This window comes from Centruroides vittatus, unplaced genomic scaffold, assembly GCF_030686945.1.
Source record: "Centruroides vittatus isolate TY-2023 unplaced genomic scaffold, ASM3068694v2 contig_680, whole genome shotgun sequence".
NCBI lineage: Eukaryota > Metazoa > Arthropoda > Arachnida > Scorpiones > Buthidae > Centruroides > Centruroides vittatus.
Window position 1 is genome coordinate 2878527 of NW_027122427.1, and position 22372 is coordinate 2900898.

The 22372-nt window shown below is 27.6% G+C and overlaps 1 protein-coding gene across 4 annotated transcripts in view; it reads left to right on the plus strand.

Moving 5' to 3' along the window:
• The first annotated feature begins 565 nt into the window (after positions 1–565).
• Positions 566–22372, plus strand: part of LOC136980185 (histamine H2 receptor-like) — a 58223-nt gene continuing 36416 nt past the window's right edge. Inside the window, exons 1-2 of one of the 4 annotated variants that reach the window (XR_010881511.1) lie at positions 566–727; positions 21147–21252. Coding sequence is in view for 1 of the 4 variants with exons in the window: in XM_067276243.1 (XP_067132344.1) it covers positions 876–899 (24 nt within the window). In the remaining 3 variants the exon portion in view is untranslated. The other 3 variants (XM_067276244.1, XM_067276243.1, XM_067276246.1) reach the window with 3 other exon arrangements.

Sequence of the window (22372 nt, forward strand, 5' to 3'; positions counted from 1 at the left end):
GTACATGAGAAAAAAAACAACTTATATTTACTGTACGTGACGGTATAATTGTAAAAACGTACGGTTTTCTCTTCGAAATGGCACAAAAATGATAAATGATTAAATAAAAATAATTAATTTAATGTTTATAAGAAGAATTTTTATGCAGTGTCTGCCAGAAAATGAATTATCTTGCCAGTTTTTGTGTTGTTTACGTCAGAAAATATTTAAAAAAATAATAATAATAATAATTTTATGCATTTTATAGATTTTATCACATTTTACGGTAGAGAAAAGTGTAAAAATATCACGTAATTATTCGTAAATAATTTATTAATAAATTTTAAAACGGTAAGGGTATTTAGCAATCATCTGAAAATCAACATGGCCGACTTGTATATTAGAAAACAATCTGCACTTTTGTTTTTTTAAAATGACAGAAGTTTGGTACGGAAGGGGACGATTTAATTTACGTAAATTAACGAAGGTGAAGATAATTATATTAATAATCGAATGATAAAAATTGAAAAATGATTTAGATAGACGATGTCCACCAGGATCACTGCAAGCATCCCACGTGACTAAGGCATCGACGAGGCAGGTAGAGAGTTCTGGAGCTGCCATGACGACGTTGCAAGTGCATAGCCTGTTGCCCGAAGGCAGATGCTAGAACTGTCACCGGGTCTTTCGGATAGGAGACATTGTCACGAGTGACTTTAGCGAAATGTCGTTCATCTAGTTCGTCCGGGTGAGTATTGCCGTCTCGAGTATCTTAGATAAACTGTCAGAGATTGATAATCACCGTGTATCTTCAACTTAGGCAAAGGATATTTATTATCCCGATTGTGTTGTGTGACGATGGACATTATTTATTAATTCTTATTCTTAAAACATTTATGAAGAAGTTTCTCGAGCAACTGGTGGGTTAAAAACATTCTTTATGCAATTTTAAAACTATGTTTTCATCGATTTTTTTTTATTCTCTCTCGCACGAAATTGCTTATTTGATAAATTTTTTCCTTTTGCATTAGAAAAAATTCTATATATATATGAGAAAATTCTCTTTTTTTTATTTTTAAGTAGAAAATAAAAATAAAACGGATCTTAATTTATTTCAGATTTAAAAAATTCTTTCTTTAACTCCTCGAATTATCTTCTTTGTAAGTAGATGAAGGTAATTTTTCTGATTTAAAATTAATTAAGGTGTGTAAAAAGTGCAAATTATTGTATTAAAAAATACGATCCTAATGTATCTCTTCGATTAATTACCTCTTAACGGAAGGAAGAATTTTATAATGAATAATAATATTTTATGTTTAATAAAAATAAAAACTTTAAATACGTTCAATTCCGTTAACTGAACATTAATACAACTATATATATTAATATATAAAATATGGGATGACTTCTTTTTTAAACGCTAAATTTAATTATGTATTTATATTTTAATTAAACGTATAATGCATTATTATATATATATATATATATTAAATCATTTTATTTATATCTTTATCGTGCTATTTATAAGCGCATGAGCTTGCATTATTATTTACTTACTTAAATATGTCTACTTCAGAAGGCAAAAGTAAGAATAGAAGACACAGATTAAATACCATATGTTGGAATAATGTATTTTCAGTAGGATTTTTTTTTTTTAAAATGTGTCATGAATATGCTGACTTAAGCTGGATTTTGATAACTTGCGAACTATATCCGTATGGCACATTTAATAAATGATATTGGTGGAATTTACATAAATACCCGTGCTAAATTTATGTGCATGTGTTTATTAGAACCTTTGAGTGCTTAATTTCTGTTTAAAGGATATAAATAGATTACAGATTTCAATCTTTAGCATCCTTTATGTAAGTGTTTTTTAAGTATTTTTTTTTCTATTTTTAACTGATAATAGATATGTGTTAAATATACACACGTCATTAAAATATCATATAATATGTATTTTCATCTATACAAAATTTTATTTTTATACTTAATATATACTGTACCACCTAACAGTGAATCTTGTGTTACGTAGAGTATATGACGTAGCTCCAGGGCAATTGAGAAAAAGGAGTTAGAGGTTCGTAGCGGTCCCTACACCTCTAATTTAATGTTATTTTCACTAAAAAAATAAAATCACCAAGACTTTGTTTTATTAATAAGGAAACATTCTACGTGTTTTATTCGTTAAAAAACAAAAAAATAATGACAAAACGGGCCCGTAAAGGTGCAAAAGGCCCTTAATTGGAACCGCTAAATTCCATGCTCCATACGAGCTCTTGATAGCTCTAAGATTTTCGATAAATTTCAGCAAGGTTTCTTGAGTTTGGAAACTTTCAATATTTTTTTTTCTTTCAATTAATTAGATAATTTAATTAGTTAAGTTGATCTTGTAACGGAAGCAATTATTGCCGCTTTCATGACGAGATCAATTTAAAACACTTCACTCTCCCCAGTGTTTACGTTAAAACTAATTTCAAATATGGGATTTTTAAGGATCGAAATGATTGATATCATTAATAAATGGATGGACTGTTGCAACCACTTAAATTGATAGAAAGATGTCCAAGCTGTCTACAAATATGGCTGATCTGATTTCGAAGATGAAACGGAAATTGATGACCGACCCGGGATGATAGTTGTCGTTTTTAAGAAGATGGAGACCGTGAAAGATGATCAGGAGAAGCTGGACGGAAAGATAGCCACAGAAATGGAATTTATTAAAATTTAATTCAGAAAAAGATTCCGGATCATCCGTACAGAAATCGAAAGTTACAGAGGTATTAACTGTACATGAAAGCTTTGATCGGAGATATGATTACTTTTTAATTGATGAAATCATCACCTTAATATTTTTTCAATAAATATAAAGTGTTACTTGGTTACATTATCTATTGATAAATTGATTATGATAATATTTAACAGCCCGATATCACTTCTTGTTACTTATCCTTTGTTTCGGCTGTAGGGAGTGTTTAGTTGCTGTAAATATTATTATTATTTTTTTAAACAAGAAACTTTTAAAACAGCTGATTTTTGGGAAAGTTATCGGTGAAAAAATGGTTTTCGGTTCGTTTAATCCATATTTTTTAAAGGAAGACTTACGTAAGATAAATCTGAGGATATTAGATTCTATTGTTACAACCTCTGTATTCCAGTAGTTTATTCGAAATTGCTTATGAAGAGTTTTTTTAATTCTCAGATTCTTATGTCTTATATAACGATTTATTCTCCCGATAAAACGAGAAACTACAAATTTTATTTTGAATCCACGAAAGAATATTTCCTTATAAGATTTTCGAAAATCTTTGAATATTTTAATATTATCAAATTGGCATCTTATGAAATTTTGATAAGTAAAAACTCGTTTTCAAGTCTAATTTTTCAAGTAAATATATTTAGTAACGCGTATTTATATTCGTTAAAAATAATTTTTTTAGGAAGGAAATTGCAATTTTAATAATCTACCTCGAAATATTTACAAATATTTTTTCCCTAACGACACATTTTTACATCAGAATCAATAATTTCAATTGGAAAATATACCAGAAATTCAAGTTTAGAGATGAATTTCCATTCAAGAATCATATTTTTAGAATGGAAAGAAATAAAATTTATGGATATAAATCATCTTCGAAATGCATATAAGCTTACATAACATACTGTAAATTATTTTCATTACACATAAGTGGAAAGTCAACGACAAGAGGAATAAGAGATCAAATTACATTGTTTCAAATTGGAAAGATGATCAGTTATATCTCCTGTTTATCTCACTGGATTCTACACTATATAGTGTATTTATATCAACATTCTAATGATATATTGGAATCTCTTTAATCCCATGTTTTGTATACTAGTTTAATTAATATTCTACACATTTGAACAATGAAAAACCGTTGAACAATTCCGATAATATTAAATTAGCCAGAAAATCCAAGATTAAACTTAAAATGGAAAAGAAAAATAAGAAATTCATCTAAAATTTTTAAAAAAATCAATATAAAAATAGAATGGATTGGAAAGAAATGCCTTATATTCCGAATTCGAAACGATATTTAGTGAATGATGAAACATGAAATACAATTACCTTCTCTTATCAAATGTAATTGGTTAATGTTACCTTAGGTATCCAAGATGGCGGCTCGTCTCTAATTCCAGCAAGGAAACAGTGGGACGCACGTTCTAACCTAACCTAACCTATTCTAATAAATTACCATAATTATTAGCAACCAAATTATTAGCCGGTTCAGCTGTGTAACATGCAAAGTGTACCAAATGTGACACTGAAATTTATCATACAGCATTTCGGATTTATGGTAAATTTCATCATTTCGAATGTGTACATTTACAAAGTTTTGTATGTTCTTTTTCATCCAAGCCTTTACGCTGTATATATTTGAAGTTGAAAAACATTCTCATACTCAAAAACTCTATAGTGATCTGGAAGATGTGCTTTAAAAAGATAAGAAATGTCGACCAATAACGTCTCCCTGTTCAAAGATTCAACAAAATTGCTTTAGCAGATCGTTGAATATGACTGGATTCACCACCGATTTTTTTAAGATAAACGTCTAGAAAATAAATGTAAATTTTATTTTATTTTCGCTTTTTCCAGCACAATCTCCAGATTTTGCATAAAGGTTTTTTTTAAAAATGGAGCCATTTTGAGCATTTTTAACAGTAAAATTTGATAATATTCTACAATAAAATTAGAAATTAATAATATATAGAAGTCAAACGAAAGAAGGATTTTTGATAATTGCCAACTTTTCGTAATTTCTTTAGTAAATATAATAAAAGTAAAAATTATTTGAGTTTTATCCAATTTCGAAGTTGGAAAAAAAGAAAACAGTTTTGTTTACTGTCAAGTGCATTTTACAGTAGAAATCAATACGAAACTTTTTCTAATTGACCTATATAATATAATGTTATATCCTAAAAATTAATTTAAAAAATATACAGAAAATTATTTTGAATTTTATAAAATAATTTCTTAAAATAACAATTTAGAAAATGGGTTAATTTAACCCTTGGTGCCAAGATGGCGGCTCGTCTCCGATTCCAGCAAGGAAACAGTGGCACGCACGTTCTAACCTAACCTAACTTATTCTAATAATTCGGTTGCTAATAATTATGGTAATTTATTAGAATAGGTTAGGTTAGAACGTGCGTGCCACTGTTTCCTTGCTGGAATCGGAGACGAGCCGCCATCTTGGCACCAAGGGTTACATTAACCAGAAAATGTAATTATAACAAGCGAAATTTACTCTTATATCGAGAAATTTTAATCTATTTCTTCACTGCTGCTTTTGCTTAATAAATATATCCTAGGATTTTGAGAAATTGAATTTCACTTGATTGATGAGTAATAGGATTTTTTTTTCTTTTTAGATTTCAAATTGCAGATATATCAGACTTATATCAAAGACTAATCCCATATTTCTTCTTTTATTTAAAGATATTTTCTTGATTTTCGATAGAGGAATATCCAGAAATTTTCTTTTTATTTTTTGCTGACTACGACTATATTTGAGATCTTTTATATCTATCTGTTTTGCTCAAATTAACACGAAGATTATATTTAAATCAAGTTTCAAACTTAATACCATTTGATTTATTACATAAGCTTTCACAGCTCAGTTACTGAAATCATTTTCAAGTAGGTCTATAATTGAATAGATCGGGCTTATGATTTAATGGTGTAACTGTTGCTAAAGGGTATTACTTCTTCATTGATCGTATGAAGGATTAACATCAGCGTACTAAATACCACTAATATTTTACAAGCGCCATTGTTTTTCATTTAAATATAATTAATACGACGAGTCAGTTCTTAAATTCATCACGTGAAGTTCATCTTTCTACACTATTTACAGTATAAGAAGACCGAAAAAGAATAAAGAAATCAGTGATTTCAATTGAAATATTGATAACGGTCATATTCAATTTAATTCTGATTTAAATCGAATTTAAAATTGTTTTCTTTTTAAAAAATTCTTAAAAACACGTAAAAGATTTAAAATATTAATTAAAATTGTAAAAATTTAATATATTAATAACGTTCATTAACAATTTCGATCATCAATTATGCTGTAATTATGATTATTACACTGTACTACACGAAAAAGTTAAATCGGTAATTGTTATTTTGCGTGAGATTTTCCAGTATTTCATTGATTTAAAATCATTTTTAAATCTTATAATCTATATAAATTAATAAAATCACAATATATAGATTTTTAAGTCTAACGTAGATCTTTATCCAGGTCCTTAACAGCATTTCTGTTTAAATGTTAAGGATCAGATTGTTTGTCAAAAATAAACATTAATGCCGAAGAGTGTGTTAATTTCTGTTTTTGAACAATTTGAGGATCGAATAAATTAAAGGCAGGATATTAAAAATTAATGAATTTATCTAATTATTATAATTACTAGGTCATACTTCAAAATTCTTAAAAATTTTATTGTAATTAATTAAATATCTACAATAATTATTCCACCAGTGAAAGTTACACTGGTTATTATTTATCCTCATCAAATTGTCGGAAAAAAATGTATTCTATCTAAAAATCTATTGTACTTTTTTCAAAAAGGAATCTTTCTGTAATTAAAATAAGTTCTATCACTGAAATTAATGTTAATTTTAAATAAAAAAAATTGTAAACAATATTTATAAAATGTTTCGATAGAATTGATGTTTACAAGATTCCATGTTTATTGAATAACTTTAGAATATTACAATTGTTTATCATAGAAATAATTAAAGCGATGTTGTCATATAATATAATTAATGAACTAAAATAATTATATGATCATTTATTAGCAAACAGCTATTAATTAAAATATTTTAATATTTAAATTTGAATAAATACAAACGATTCCAATTTAGATAATGGAATATATTGCTCTAAAAAATATATATATATATCTTATTAATTCCGATATATCAAAAGTGGAATAAATAAACATTAAACATTTATGAATTTAAATTTCATTAAAGAAAAACAAAATACAAATATAAATAATATTTAAATTAAGCGTCATTGCAATAGAAGAATTTTTTGTGTGTGTGAATTGAGAGGAAAATCCTTTTACACAGTTATATAATTAAGTAGAAATCTTACGTTTCATTTCATATTTTTATTATAGAGTATTTTGAAGTGTGGAACTTTTATTTTGCTTACTCGTTAGTTTCACAATATTCGTATGAAATTAAAATTTTATCGCATATTTAAAACGTCTTAAACATTACTAAAATTAAATACGAAAGCATTTTACATAGAACTCACCATTGACCAAGTGGATTAACCCAGTGGAACCACGATGATCGCGTGGTGTTTTCCGGATTTTCTTCACCTGCCTAACACTTAAATAGGGACCAGCTGCTCACAGAAAGTCCTTCCGGGAGGTATCTTCTCTTGGCAGACGGCCCTTGTGTTGCATCGCTTAATCCCATTAATCCAGTCCAAATCTTTATATAAGAATCTAATCGTACGATACATTTGTAATGTAATTTTCGATAGAGAATATTTTATCATGAAATAAATTCGATCTATTTGTAAGTATAAGACTTAATAATGATTTTAGTACACGTTTAAATAATTGAAATTATCACGTAAAACAATTGAAAGGTATTTTTTGAAATGGAAGATTAGTTTTACTATATGAAAAAATCGCAATTTGTAATAATTCCTCTAAGTGTTTTAATTTCTAATTTATTCTAGTTCTAATTTATCCTGAATAATTTATAAATAAAATTAGATTTTTCACTAAATTTTCTCTTAAAATTCCAGTGTTTTGCATATTGTAAAAGAAACAAAATAAAACAATTAAAAAACGTAAAAAAAAAAACAATGAAATTATATTAGTTCCAATTGTTTAGGTTTTCTCAGTTTTTAATTAAATTTTATTGTCAATAAAAAAAATGTAATTTTGATGAAGATTTAAATATTTTAAGACGTATATATTATATATTGAAGAGAAATATTTAAAATATTCGATCAATAATTTCATTTCGATCTGCATATATTGATAATATTTTGTCTGTAGCTATCAGCGTGAAGCGACTCAAATAGTTTTTTTTTTATTTATTAATTATAAATTCTGCAGTAATGTTTACTAACAAAAAAACGACCTTTTTAGATCTTGAATATTTAAACCTGAAATCTATAAATATATCTGTATGGTGGTAATTGATTCCTCGAATTTGGTTGAGTTACAGTAGTGAGAATAAACATTCTTTTTACTAAATTTTAATGTCAGGGCCAAGTACTGCTTTGTCTGCAATGTTCATTATAAATTCTGTATCCTCTAGCAATAATCTGGAGGCTGTCAAACTCATAACGAAGAGTATAAAATTAGTTGAAGACTTTTATGTCCTCATCTAATCTTCATTGTTTCGATAAGGAATCTTATAAAGTTTGTTGATTGTTTTTACAAGAACGAAATTTTTTTATAATTTTCTAGCTAAAAATTTTATTTTATTTTTTAAACATGTCCTTTAAAATATTAGTTATAATAGTTATAATTTAATGTCTGTTCGTATTAGAGTTTAGTACTGTAAGGTATCAGTAAAACTTTGACAGATATCAAAAGACCTGTGGAGTTGTAGATCTGAACTGTCGGCGTGAACTTATCGATAGTCTTTCTGTCGTTTGACTGAAACATCAGTTTTGCTAGTGTGAACGCAGCATGACCATGACATGTTGCAACTGTCAGTCGAACTGATGAATGGGATTCATCAGTTTCAATGGAAGATTCAGTTAGATTGATATATCGTATTTGCTAGTGTGAACGTCGTAACGTATCCAACTATCAATTACACTGTCAGATTAATTATTGAAGCACCTCTAGGGGTATATATATATATTAATTTGTAATTAATATCTAAAAAGATGTAAGAAATTTTAGTTTCCTGTTTTTATAATTACATTTTTAAATACTTTAGGGAATTGTAAACATTGAAAATATAGATCAGCTTCAAATATATCCTGTGATATCATTGAGTTCAGAAGTTGCAAAAGTTTCATGATTAAGGATCATTTTCTAATAATTGACTATTAAAAAAAAATTAATTTAAATTCTATCAAGCAACATAATAATTTATATTCAAAGACGTTTCAAAGTCACAAGAAATCGTTTGATTTTGGGTTGGGCAACATACACACCCTTCAGCTGTCATTCTTGATGTCATTAGTTGGGTGCTTCAACACTTTCCTCTCTTATCATGGAGAACAGATGAATAATTTGGTTTGTATTGCACATTAATATCAAAGTGAAGTTCATAAATTTAAGATTACAGGATACAATCCTTAACAGGAGTCTTCAATTTCCTTAATTAATTCAATCGGGATAAAATATTCAGGAGAAAAAAAACAATTATCCTTGGGCGTTTTAAATTTCAATTACGAAAAAATAAGAGACTTCAATCATATAGATATTATACTTTATAATTTTTAATTATTTATTGTTGTTAGTTATTTTAATATAGGGAAGTTTAGCATTCACTTAAAAAGAATAAATTGAAAATTTCATAGCGGATTTTTATTTTATTTAATTTTTTTTTATCATTTTGTTACTATATTTATCTGACATTTAATTGTAAATGTCAGCAGACATTATATCTGTCAATAAAATTATAATTAAAAATGTATAATTTAAATTAAACACGCTTTAATTATCGACTTTTTTGAACGTTAAAACATCCATTTTGTATAATATAATTAAAATATTATAATATATATTTTTAATAAAGACAAAAATGTATTTAACTTAGTTAATTTCTTCATAATTATCTGGTGATAAATTATTAGATGCATATTCATGTAAGATAATTTGTTTGAGATTGAAATTAGAATTTAAAGTCAGAAAAATCATTAATATTTAAATAAAAATCAAACAAGAGATAATGTTTAATAAATTCAGTTTAGATTTTCGTGAAAGTGTCATGTTCCTTTAATTTATATGTCAAAAATAATTGTTACTTTAACGAACTAATTAAAAATTTCTGATAAAACAGAGACTTTATATATATATTTTTAGTAATAAATTTATATTATTTAAATTGTTTTTAATATTTCGAGTGCTTTATCTATCCATAAAAATCATGTTTATTATATCGATGCAGAGTCAACCTTTATTCAAAATCCATAAAAACTTGCAAATGAATAGTTAAAATGAATGCATTTTAAATCAAGGCTGAATGCATTATTTATTTGTTTATTTGTTTTAACTTTGACAGATCATTTCCATTTGTATTATGTTTATTATTAATGTTAAATAGATTTATATTTAGATTTGTATCCGTGTAGAAATTACTGATTTACATTTCATTTAAAATGTACTTTTATCTTGCAATTGAAACAAATATTAATATTTTAGTTAATTTACAAGATGTTTACGTAGAAATTCATATGGACGTAATTATATTTTTGTTTGTATTTTAAAAATAATCGATAGGTAAAAAATGCAATCGTTCTCTCGGTTAAAGATTTCACGAAATTTTCTTATAAATCCATTTTTATAAAAGTTGGATTTAAATCACGGTTCTATTCTTCATATTGATACGAAAATCTTTCTAAAACTTTTTTACAGTGGAAAACGCTTACCTCTTTCTCTTTCTCTTCCCCTTCGTATAAGAACTGTTCGATTCATTTCTGTCAACTTGTACTTCACACAGTCTATTTATAGAACAGCCATCTTAATACGAAGTGGAATTAAGCAACTTGCGATGGCATTATGCCTGCTTTTAATCTTTGATTTTAACTTATTCGGTAGCTACTATATGACTTATACAGTAAAAAACCTGTCCAAAACGGTAGTGTGCAATTCCGGTATACACAGATTTTTACTGTATTTAAAATTTTATTTTTTTTTCCCAATTTTATTCGGATATCTGCGTTAAAAATCGTTTACGCGTGTCTAAACACAGGACTTGTGTATACAAACAAATCTTTGTTGCATTAAAATCTGTGTAAACCGGTACCAAATATTTTTCCGTCCGTCTTGAACAGGTTATATAACTATATAAATTATAATCATTCTTTAATAGTGTTTTTCTAGCTGTATCATTTATATAATAACTCTAATTTATAAACGTATTATTATTATTATTAAAATAAAATAAAGGTACCTTTTATAATATAAATTTCGTGTATTTGCTTGAATACATTATATACAGTAACTATCCGAGTGAAAATATCTTACATAACATCAAACATTTGTTTTATTTTCATTACGGTATTGCGACTAACCTTTTAGATGTATGCTGTCTGCGACTTCAAAATTCATTAATACATTTTAATTATTATTACTTATATTTTAAAGGGAAAATATGCGAGTTAATTAAATAAAATTGAAAGAATTGTTCGGAAAAATTATAATTTTATTTTAAATATAATTAAAGTCATATATTTTTACTTGACATTTATTCTCTTTTATTTAATACTTAACGAATGCTTTTTTTTCTTATATTGATAATTTCTCGGAGCTATTTAACTGATATATTCTTACGAAAAATATTATATAATTTAATTAAATTTTAGCATTCAATTTAAATCACTTTTCTATAGAATTATTACGTTAAAAATATTTTATAATTTTACTTTTAATTAATAATTAAATAATATCAATTTAAAATCCATTTAATTTATAAAATATATGTTTTTTTTTGTATATAAAAAATAAAATAAAAGTTATTTTTTTATTATAAACTTCATCAAAATAGGAATTTTTGTGTATTTTAGATGAAAATATGTACATTTTTAAAAATTATTTTTAATAAAATAATATTTTAAAGTTTTATTGGAACGAATTGGGTTGTTTTATTTTTAATAAAATTGTACGAGAATGTTAATAATGAAATTAGACTCTTCTTAACAGCATTATTATGTAATTATATTCGCTTTTGAGTTTCTTAAAAGAAAAATTCTTTAAATTATAGGTTTCATCTTTATTATAAAATACAAAAAGTTCTCTTGAATTTAATAAATTGCAGCTTTATGTTCAGAAAATGATTCGTTTTTAATAAAAGAAAAAAAAAATAATGTTAAAGATTACAAGATTCCGCAATGAATAAGCTCTTAAAAACTGACCAAGATTCTGTTAATAAATAAATTTTTTTTAACGTGTTGCATCGCAAATATTTAATAAAATGGTGTCAGAAAAATACGTCGACAGACTAAAAATATTAATCAGTGTTTTCTTTACTGGGCTTTCTGGCGATATTAATGGAAATTGTTGAAAAATTCTATCTATTCTTTAGAAAATGCTATTTGGAAGGTATAGAATAAATGGAAAAGAAAGATTTTCTGGAGAGTTTTCTTGTGGTATTCGCTACACTCTATTTGTAAGACATTTTCTTTTACCGAAGAAGTTATAACCGAAATTGCATGACAAAAATCTCTTTGAAACAGTTGATGCAGAAGTAAAAATTTCTTTTTTTAAAATGCGATTTCCTATTGATTTCAACTTTATAATTTACCACCTTGGTATTTCACGTTTCTACTTCCCTATTCACGTATTATTAATATGGTTTTAGCTCTTCAAAAAGATTGATAATCTCGTTGAAACACTCCTCTTTAAAGCTCTTTCTAGACACGGTATCATTAATCTTTGTCATTCTACAATGGAAAAAATAGTTAATTATATTTAAAATATTTATTTATATTTACATAATTAACTTATTTTATTATATCTTATTCAATTATTAATAAAATAATTTAATATTATTATTATTTTTTTTTTTACGATGAGAATTTCAACATTGATTATTGCAAGCTAAAAATATGTTGAGTTTGATTTCTTTTTTTCTTTATCTGTCCGGCATAGAAGAATAAATTAATAACCGCTTAATTACATTAGGTCTAGTCTTGTTAAATTTTTGTTAATTATGATATTTCACTTCCTTTTCCTATTAAAATAAATTATATCTGGTCTATATATAATCGGGGTTTCCGACCACTCAATGACATTTATGTGACAGAAATCGATATAGTAACGTGTGAAAACTTTGAATTGATACATTGAATTTCCATTCTATGCAAACATTGGATTTCACAATATAGGCAATCATGTCTGTATAGATTTGACAAATTACTTAGGAAGGGCAGTCGTCATCCATCTTCTCTTGTCCTTTTGACAAAATCTTAAAATTCTCGATAATTTGACACTTTCGAGAATAAACAAGACACGAAATCTTTCTCTTTTTCTTAAAAAAAAAACACAAACAAATGCAGCAGATTAATAAATACCACGGTGACTTATATAATTAAAATTTTAAACATTTTTCAATTAGTATTCTAGGAAATTAATGCGATTGAGCTGGTAAATATAATAAATTCTTATTTAAATTAATTTTTAATGGTTTCTTTGTCGCATTTCTCTATAAAATATCTTATTACACGTTATAAGAATGGCTCGAAAATATTGACATTACTTTTTTTTTTTTCAAGCGAATTAGATGAATTTTTTTTTTCTTTTTAAATATTTTTCTAAAGGTGAATTTAGGATCGAAACAATTATCGTGATTGCCGAATGGTGATTCCATTTTTCATTCAAGATTGATCATCATCATCTTAAAATATATTTCGATATAAATCATTCTTCCGTATACGCGGACAAGATTTCCCTCGAGGTTAATGAATTCAAATCAGAAGTTAAAAAATGATAACTAATTTTGTTTATTTATTTCTATACGCATTTAAATAATACGAAAAGAACTACGCCATATCCAATATCATTGCCTTTTTCATCTTTATTTGAGATGGAAGATGAATTATTTTTCCGTATCAGCTTCCTCTTTTGGATCCTCCATTTTTCCTGTACTCGTTATGTATTAATTTATATTATTGAGTATTCTTTAAAACAGTACTTCTTAGTGGTGCTTTATAGGGCCCAGGCGAATTTGAATAAGGAGGCTCCATGTATAGAGTCAACTTCAGAGGAAATATTTGGGAAAAATATTTTCTTATTATAGATTAGTGAGACCCCTTTTGATGGGGGCCCCGGGCAATTGATCTTTTTGCCCATAGGATAACGTGCTATTAGTACTACTCAACTTTTTTTGAGCTAGTGGCACACCAACCAGACAAGTGACGTTGAAGCTCTGAATTATATTATGTAAAAATATGCAAACAATTAGAATTTTTTTAGTTATTATTTGAAATTTTAGGGCAATTCTATAAGAACTGGGCACGTGGGTTGCAATTAAAGGATAAACTGCACAGATTCAGTGATGCTTTCTTTAAAAAAAAAGTATAATTCTTATTCTAAAATGTTAAGAATTCATTAATAATAAGTGTAATCATCTATTATTTTTAAATAGAAATTATTTATTGTTTTATAACATAATTCGCTTAAATTAATAAACGATTGAAATTATATAAATCTACTTCTAAAAATATAAAAATATACTCCATAATTGATTAATTAAACGTATATAATTTTATTGATGTGAATTGCATGTGAAATTTTATTAAATACGTAGTTTAAGAAGCGTAATAATTAATGTAATCCATATATCATTGGTAATATAACTAATAACTAATCATTAATATAAGTATAAAAATACTATTAATAAAGAAATAAATTATCAAATAAATTTTAATTTTATTACTTATAAATGAGAAGAGAAAGAAAATATTTTTAATTTTTATTTATAAAATGCTATGTAATTACTTTTATTTCGGCAAATTTATATAAGAATTCTCAATTCGTTATTGGGCTGAAATTTTCAAATTACAGACCTAAACATTCCCACTATCGTTCGTCAGTCTGTCTGTCTATCTTTCTATCCTGTGTTAATCTCAAGAACAGTTAAATAGATGAAAATCGAGACCAGAATGGCGGAAGTGACGATTATACGAATGTCCGGTCTAGACCGAAATTCGCGTGATTTTTTTTTTTTTTTAAATTAAAATATTAGTTATTAAGGTAATTTTATGATTATAACTACTCCAGACAGCTTTATGAACGGTATTAAGATTTATTTTATGACAAATTTAAATATTTAACGACTGTTTTTACGACTTGTGAATACAGATTGAATGTGTAATGAATAATCCTATTTATATTATTAGTAATTAAGGCTCCTGTATATTATTAATGTTCTTTATAAGTAGAAACTTTTTTAATTATACAATTATAAACCTAGATATTAGAAAAAAAAATTGCTTCTCACTATTTTTCAATTCACGTGAATATGTTTTTTAAAATATTTTCTTAATTTATATAATTATTATTGGGCTACAATTTACACATTGCAAACTTATACATTCCTACTGTCGTCTGTCTATATGTCTGTCCTTAATCACAAGAATGGAGTTAGATAAGAATTGAGACCAGATATGAAAAGCTTACGGGCCGAAGACCCCAGTTAACTATATATAAAAATCACATGACTTCCTGTCTGGACCGGAAGTCATGTGATTTTTTCTTTTTTAATTAAAAAAGATGATTTAAAAATTGCAACCCAGCATTATGACGATGTCACAATAAATAATTACTCGTTTAATATATTAAATAAGTTATAGTTTCGACCAAAAATATAAATAAAATATATGCAAATTTTCTACTGCGGTAATGAAAGCTTTGCTTTTATAAAATATTTATTATATATTAAACTACGTGACTTTATAATTTAAAAATTTTTAATGTTTCGAGGTTCCATTTAAAATTTGCGAGTAGCCTACAAATATACTTAAACAATGAATATTTCGGGAATATTTATAGAGTGTAAATAAATTCAAAATGTAGTTTAGAAGTTTCTGTATAAAACACAAGTCACGTATTATATAATTCGAAATACTTGATATAGTTTATCTACATCGTAAACCATAAATATTTGCCTCCCTTTTCTCCTCCTTTTGCTTCTCTAGAAGATAAATTAATAATTTCTTACTCTTACCATGATCCTATTTATCACACTTCCGTCTAACAGTTTTGTCAGAAATTCATGAAGTGACAATGAGTTGAAAACATAAAATAGTTTTTTCGAGACGAATGTCTTATTACATCATAAAATTCTTAATACTTTTCTAAAGAATTATTCCTACCTTTTTATTATTATTATTACTTAAAGTTAATAAAATTCTCATATTTTCTGTAAATAAATAAATAAACTTATGATCTTGTAGTACGTTTTATATTAACGCGAATTGAAAAATGTTACAAATTACTATAATTTCTGGATGTGCTGTAAGTAGAATAATTGATTTCGTGAAGTATCTGAAAGGATAAAAATTATTATTATTATTATTATTATTATTTATATTAAAAAAAAACAAGAAATATATGCTATAAATAATGGTGATTGCAGTCCATCGTATTACGAATGTTCTCGCTGTATTTTGTATTTGGATGAAACCAATTTAGACTACACGTTGACTTAATAGGATTAGAAATATGGTAATTCATCTGCAAGTGGTGCCAAATTTTTATTCGTTTACTTAAACTTTAATACTTTCTCCGAATCAATTTTATACTTTTATTATTTATGTTAAAAAAGAAAATATGTTTATCAGATAACGAGATAATGACAAATTACTATAAGCCGTAAGCATTAATCATTGGCGGATAACCCGATATAACGTTAAGTATTATTTTGGCTTTAAGAGCAGATTTATTTTATTGAATAACTTATTTTATCTTGGAAATTGGATGATTTGATATTTCATTTATAGCCCCGTAATAAACTTTATTGGCAAGTGTTAGCAATGGAGAAGAATTGCAAATCCAAAATGTGTTCGCTCGGCAATATTGTAATTGATATCACATCTCTTATTTGATGTTGTTTGAGAAATCTTGTAGGTATTTCGGTCAAGTTTCTTTCTTTTTCTACTTCTATGTACTTCTGCAAATCTCTAGGCATTCAACCGATTTCTTCCACTTCACCCTTTCCTGTCTCTTTCTATTCCATTATCAATCTGGTTCCACTTTTTGCTTGTATATCTTGCTGTCTGCTTACAGTTAAGATATTTGATTACGTTTATGTCTTTTATTTTCTTCACTCTACTTTTTAAAATCATTATGTAAGTGTAACGTTCGTGTATAACTTCTAAACAGTATTTACGTCTAGTTTTAAATAGTAATTAATGCTATAATTTGATTACAGTGTTTATTCATCAGTTAATAGAGTGCTGCTCTTAAGTGCTTGTTTTCTTAATCTTTTTGCTGGTTTAATTATATTTTTCTTATTAATTATTTTCTGTAATGTGTTACTTTATCTGTATTTCATTTCAATAAATGTATGAGGGATTTTTCAAATCTCTTCTATTTTTAATGCTTATATTTCATGATGCTTTTAAATTTATTATTATTATTATTTTTCTTTTTCCTTTTAGTCTCTTTACTTTATTAATTTAATTTCGCCAATAAAACCTCATTTTTGAGAATAAATTCACTTTTTCAATACTTCTTAAACATTTACGTCATTCTCCATTTATTTCCTACGTCATATTTTTGCGTTAAAAATATCCTTTGAGATTTAAATTGCATTTTATGATACTTGGCAATATTTCTTCCGGTATAAAAGAGTTTTATTATTGATATAAGCATCTGTTCTGTTCGTCTCTTCATATTGTTATATCGTGTTAATAAGGTACTGTAGCCTTAAACTTTATATTAAAAAAAAATCAAGATGTGATCGCAAAAATCAAATTTAATAGTCAAAATCAAAGATTAATTGATTTTAATATAGTAGCTTCTGCCTTTTTAAAATGTTATTCAATGTTTATACACTTGTAGATATTTTAATATACTAATGAGGATTGTTAAAACTCCATAATCCGAATTTTATTCGAACAGTTCATTAATATTTATGAAATTACAGAGAGATGTCTCTTAAGTAGCAGTTAACATTCTGTGTAAATCTTATTATTGTAAAGAAAGAATCGAATAGAATTTATATTTAAACATTTTAATAAGATCTACTATACAGTATTAGCAATGTGATATTTATAAGTGTTATGTAATATATATTAAATAGCAAAAATTGGTGTAATTTTTTGTAAAATATATGTTTATCGTATATATTTCAAATTTTCAATAAATAAATAACAATCTGGAAGAAAAATATCTTAATATACTCATTGATAAAAAAGTTTATGTAACAAGAAGGGGTGAAATTGAATGAAACTTGTTTAGCGCGAACTTTAACGACGAAGGTAATCAATGATAACAATATATCAAAGGGACAATTTTATATGGAACAATGGTACTATTTAAAGCAAACTTTAGTACTTTGTAAGACCTCCTCTTGATGGATTTATGCGGCTGTACGGTCGAAAAAAGAGGCCATACTATATGCTATCTTGCGACAGATTTACCTAAAGATGTTTCAACTACCAATACAGATCCATTACACTCGTAGCTGTCCCACAAATGTGGAGATAGGACAAGCCAAAAAGTGTAGCAATGTGACAGACACATTCCTAGAAACCACCGCGGATGTGTGGCCGAGTATTATCTTGCTGAAAAGTGTCTGTTTGCAGCCCTGCCATAAAAAGGTGCCACACGAGGGTGCAGGATAATATCGCTCTGTCATCGCTGTCCCTCGCACTACTTCCAGGAAGGATCACTATTGCCATAGTAGATTGCTTTTCAGACCAGCACTCCAGCAGCGAGGCAGTACGCCGTTCAACAGTAAAGACGAAATTTAAACGCCCATCAGTGGTATTTCACATTCTAATACAGTGGTTATTCGTTTCCAAACAGAAGTTGAATTCATTGCTTAACACGCTAAAGACAATACGCTTCCAATTCATAGCAATCCACGTGCCTCTGTCATAGCATCACTGCAAACGAAGTTAACAATGTTGGGATGCTAATGGGAAGAGACATAATGGTCACTGTGCATATAAATTTTCCTCTGCTTATGACTAATGGTACGGGAAGAGACAGGATTCTATAGTAAAGCCTACACCTATGTCTGGATAGTGGACAAAGACCCCATTAAAGCTGTTCGTGCTTTCTCACGATCGTAAAATCATCTTTCCTAGTGGTCTGAAGCGTCTAGAACCTGGCTGCCGTGTGCTACCTCCAACACCTCCTCGCGGTCACACCAATTAGGTCAGTTGTTGTGCAAACAACAAAACGGCCATCTCGCTTCTCTCATTCCAATAAAGCGGCCTTCATCAAACCCCATCAACTGTGCGTTATCCATTTGGGATGCTTGGCGTTTGAAGATATCCGAACAACATGCATACTGAAAATTCTAAAGACAATGAGCCTGCGCGAGTCTTTTTATACGATATTGAAGTAGCGGTTTTAAGCATTTTGAGGGCATTGCCTGACGTGCAATCGGACTACCACTGTAATCATTTACAGACTGAACATGGCCGTGTGCCAAGTATTGCAGTAATCAGACAATTCTGTCAAGACGAGTAAGTTTTTTGACAATGTGCGTAATATTAAATGTTTTTCCATGTTTTTATTAACTCATTTGATTCTAAAATATTTAGAGTATGATTGTCATTCAGAATAACTTTCGGAAAAGAAAAACAACGAAATAAAAATATTTCATAATGAGATGCTATCAATCAAATTGATTTGAAAGCAGTTCTATTGACAGTAACGCATTAATTCTAATATTGAATTTATCAAATTTGAAAGTATTCTCCTACATTTTTAATCATTTTAATTAAGATTTAAATGTGCCAAATAGATTTTTTAAAATAAATTATATATATATATATGCATTTTAATATAAGATTTCGAACAAGGTGATTAACGAAAGAGAAATTATAGTGTTTGATACAAATAATTTTACTTCTAGTGATTTTTATTTTAGAAAAAGTTTTTCCTATGTGCACAAAATAAAAATTTTCTATTAAGTGTTTCTGTAATAGAGGAGGTTTCAGCCCTTTCTATGTATAAAAATTTATTATTAATATTTAAAGTGAATTATTTTCGAACAGTACACAATAGCTTCAAAATAATTCTGCATAGCGATTAGGAAATTAACTTCATGCTCTTCTTCATTCTTTACACAAATTTAAATTTTTCTTTGTTCTTCCGTACATTTTCAAGTCATTAAAATTGTTCCTGGTAGCAGTTTTTCAGATTTTCAGCTCTTATAAGGCGAAATTAAAAATTTCCTCTTTAACAATACTCCAAAACGAATTATCACATGTTATTAAGTCTAGACATCAAGGAGACTATACCATTTTCATTTTATTTTCTAGTGTCTGTCACTTGAAAGCAATGTAAAAATAAATAATCAACACAGAACAATCTCATACAGAAGTGCTTTGTAGTCGCTCTTTATATTCATTAATACTACTGAAACTACTGAGCGACTGATACGTTAAGTAATATCCATAATGTAAATCTTATTGTAAAAATTATATTATTATATTATATTACAGTAAATTTATAGATTTATTTAAATACCGTCATGAATAAAGTGAAATGGTAATATTAAGGTAAAAATTCGAATTAAGACAAATATTCTTACAATGTTTCTTCTTGTTTTCTTGGTCACTAAGAGAATTTTATTCCAAATCCATCTTGGCTTCAGCCAGGCTCACAATGGCGGTGGCCGAGTGGTGAGAGATCAGTTCCAATATGTCCGGCTCAAACCGCCCATGAAAAATTCCCGGGAGCTCCTAGATTCGATCTCGGCTCCCCCCACATTCAACTCAGAATTCACCCAGATTCGATCTCGGATCTCCCAGAGCGATAAACTGGCGCCTTAACCGCCTCGACCATCCTCCCTCTTTTGAATTTATTAAAACGTCGCAACTGAGATTTCATTAAATATTTATGGTTTTAATCCTCAGTATTTTGATTAATGTTCTGTTTGATTTTGCTTATTTCATTGGACGTATCGTAAGTTGTTTTGTAACTACTTAATTTCTTTGTAACACCTCCCAATCTTGACGTATTAAATCCTAAGATTATAATAAATGATTAATGATTATTAATTCGTTTTCACTTTTTTCTACTTTCGGCATAATTTATCAAAAATATGAATCAGAATGTCTATAAATTATATGAAACGATTTATCCACCATCTATAAAAACGTAAATAAATTTTACGCGTAATTCGAAAGTATATTATTTATTTTAGTTGCACAAAACTTTGAAAATTTCTTATTTATTTTACAATTTGGTATAAAATTGGCATTTCAAAGCAATCGTTATATACGGTTAAAGTTTTTTATTAGCTCGTTTCTGTTCGTGCTGACAAAATGTTCGGATCAATCCATCGGGACGAGATAGATTTTCTAGAAGTACATCCAAATTTGCTGTGAAAGAAAACTTCAATCTTTTCCAAATCTTGCTTTTTATAAAAGAAACTAAGCAGAAACAATGAATAACTTAATAAATTAATTATACTATTTGGTTAATGTAACCCTTGGTGCCAAGATGGCGGCTCGTCTCTGATTCCAGCATGGAAACAGTGGGACGCACTTCTAACCTAACCTAACCCATTCTAATAAATTACCATAATTTGGTTGCTAATAATTATGGTAATTTATTAGAATGGGTTAGGTTAGGTTAGAAGTGCGTCCCACTGTTTCCATGCTGGAATCAGAGACGAGCCGCCATCTTGGCACCAAGGGTTACATTAACCTAATGGTTTTATTGCTTTTCCGGCTGTTATATAATACAGTGGGAAAGTATAATGATTGGTCAAAAAATAACCCCCATACTTTTTACATTTTTTGGTCTCAGGACACCTTGAAACATCGAGAAATGCAAATATATACGTGTTATTTTCTGTATATACAGATCTTCGTGTGTGTGTGTGTGTGTATTAGAGTGATACGATTTTCCCAGTATGAAGCTTAATAACTTGTATACTTTTTGTTGAAAAGTTCCGAAATTCTGCAGAAATTATGCAGACAGGTTTATGTATTAGGAGCATTGATGCTATTAAATTTTGGTGGTTAAAGCTTAATGGGATGGGGGAGATTGAGGTGATCATGTCATATCTGGAGTGGGATCACAAACTCGGGTTAATGTTATCTTAGGTGCCAAGATGGCGGCTCGTCTCTGATTCCAGCAAGGAAACAGTGGGACGCACGTTCTAACCTAACCTAACCTATTCTAATAATTTGGTTGCTAATAATTATGGTAATTTATTACAATAGGTTAGAACGTGCGTCCCACTGTTTCCTTGCTGGAATCGGAGACGAGCCGCCATCTTGGCACCTAAGGTAACATTAACTCAAAACTCGTTATTAGCATTTATAGTTTTTTAATAAAACTATCTCTACTCTATCTCATAACTGATGGATCACACACACAATTTTAACTTTTTTTGCCGGGAATGTTACGCAACTCGTTGCTGGATTTTATGAATTAATCTTTATGTGAATTAAAATTGAAAATTAATCTATATTCTTTATAATAAATAATTTTTATAATGCAGCTATTTATTCTTTTC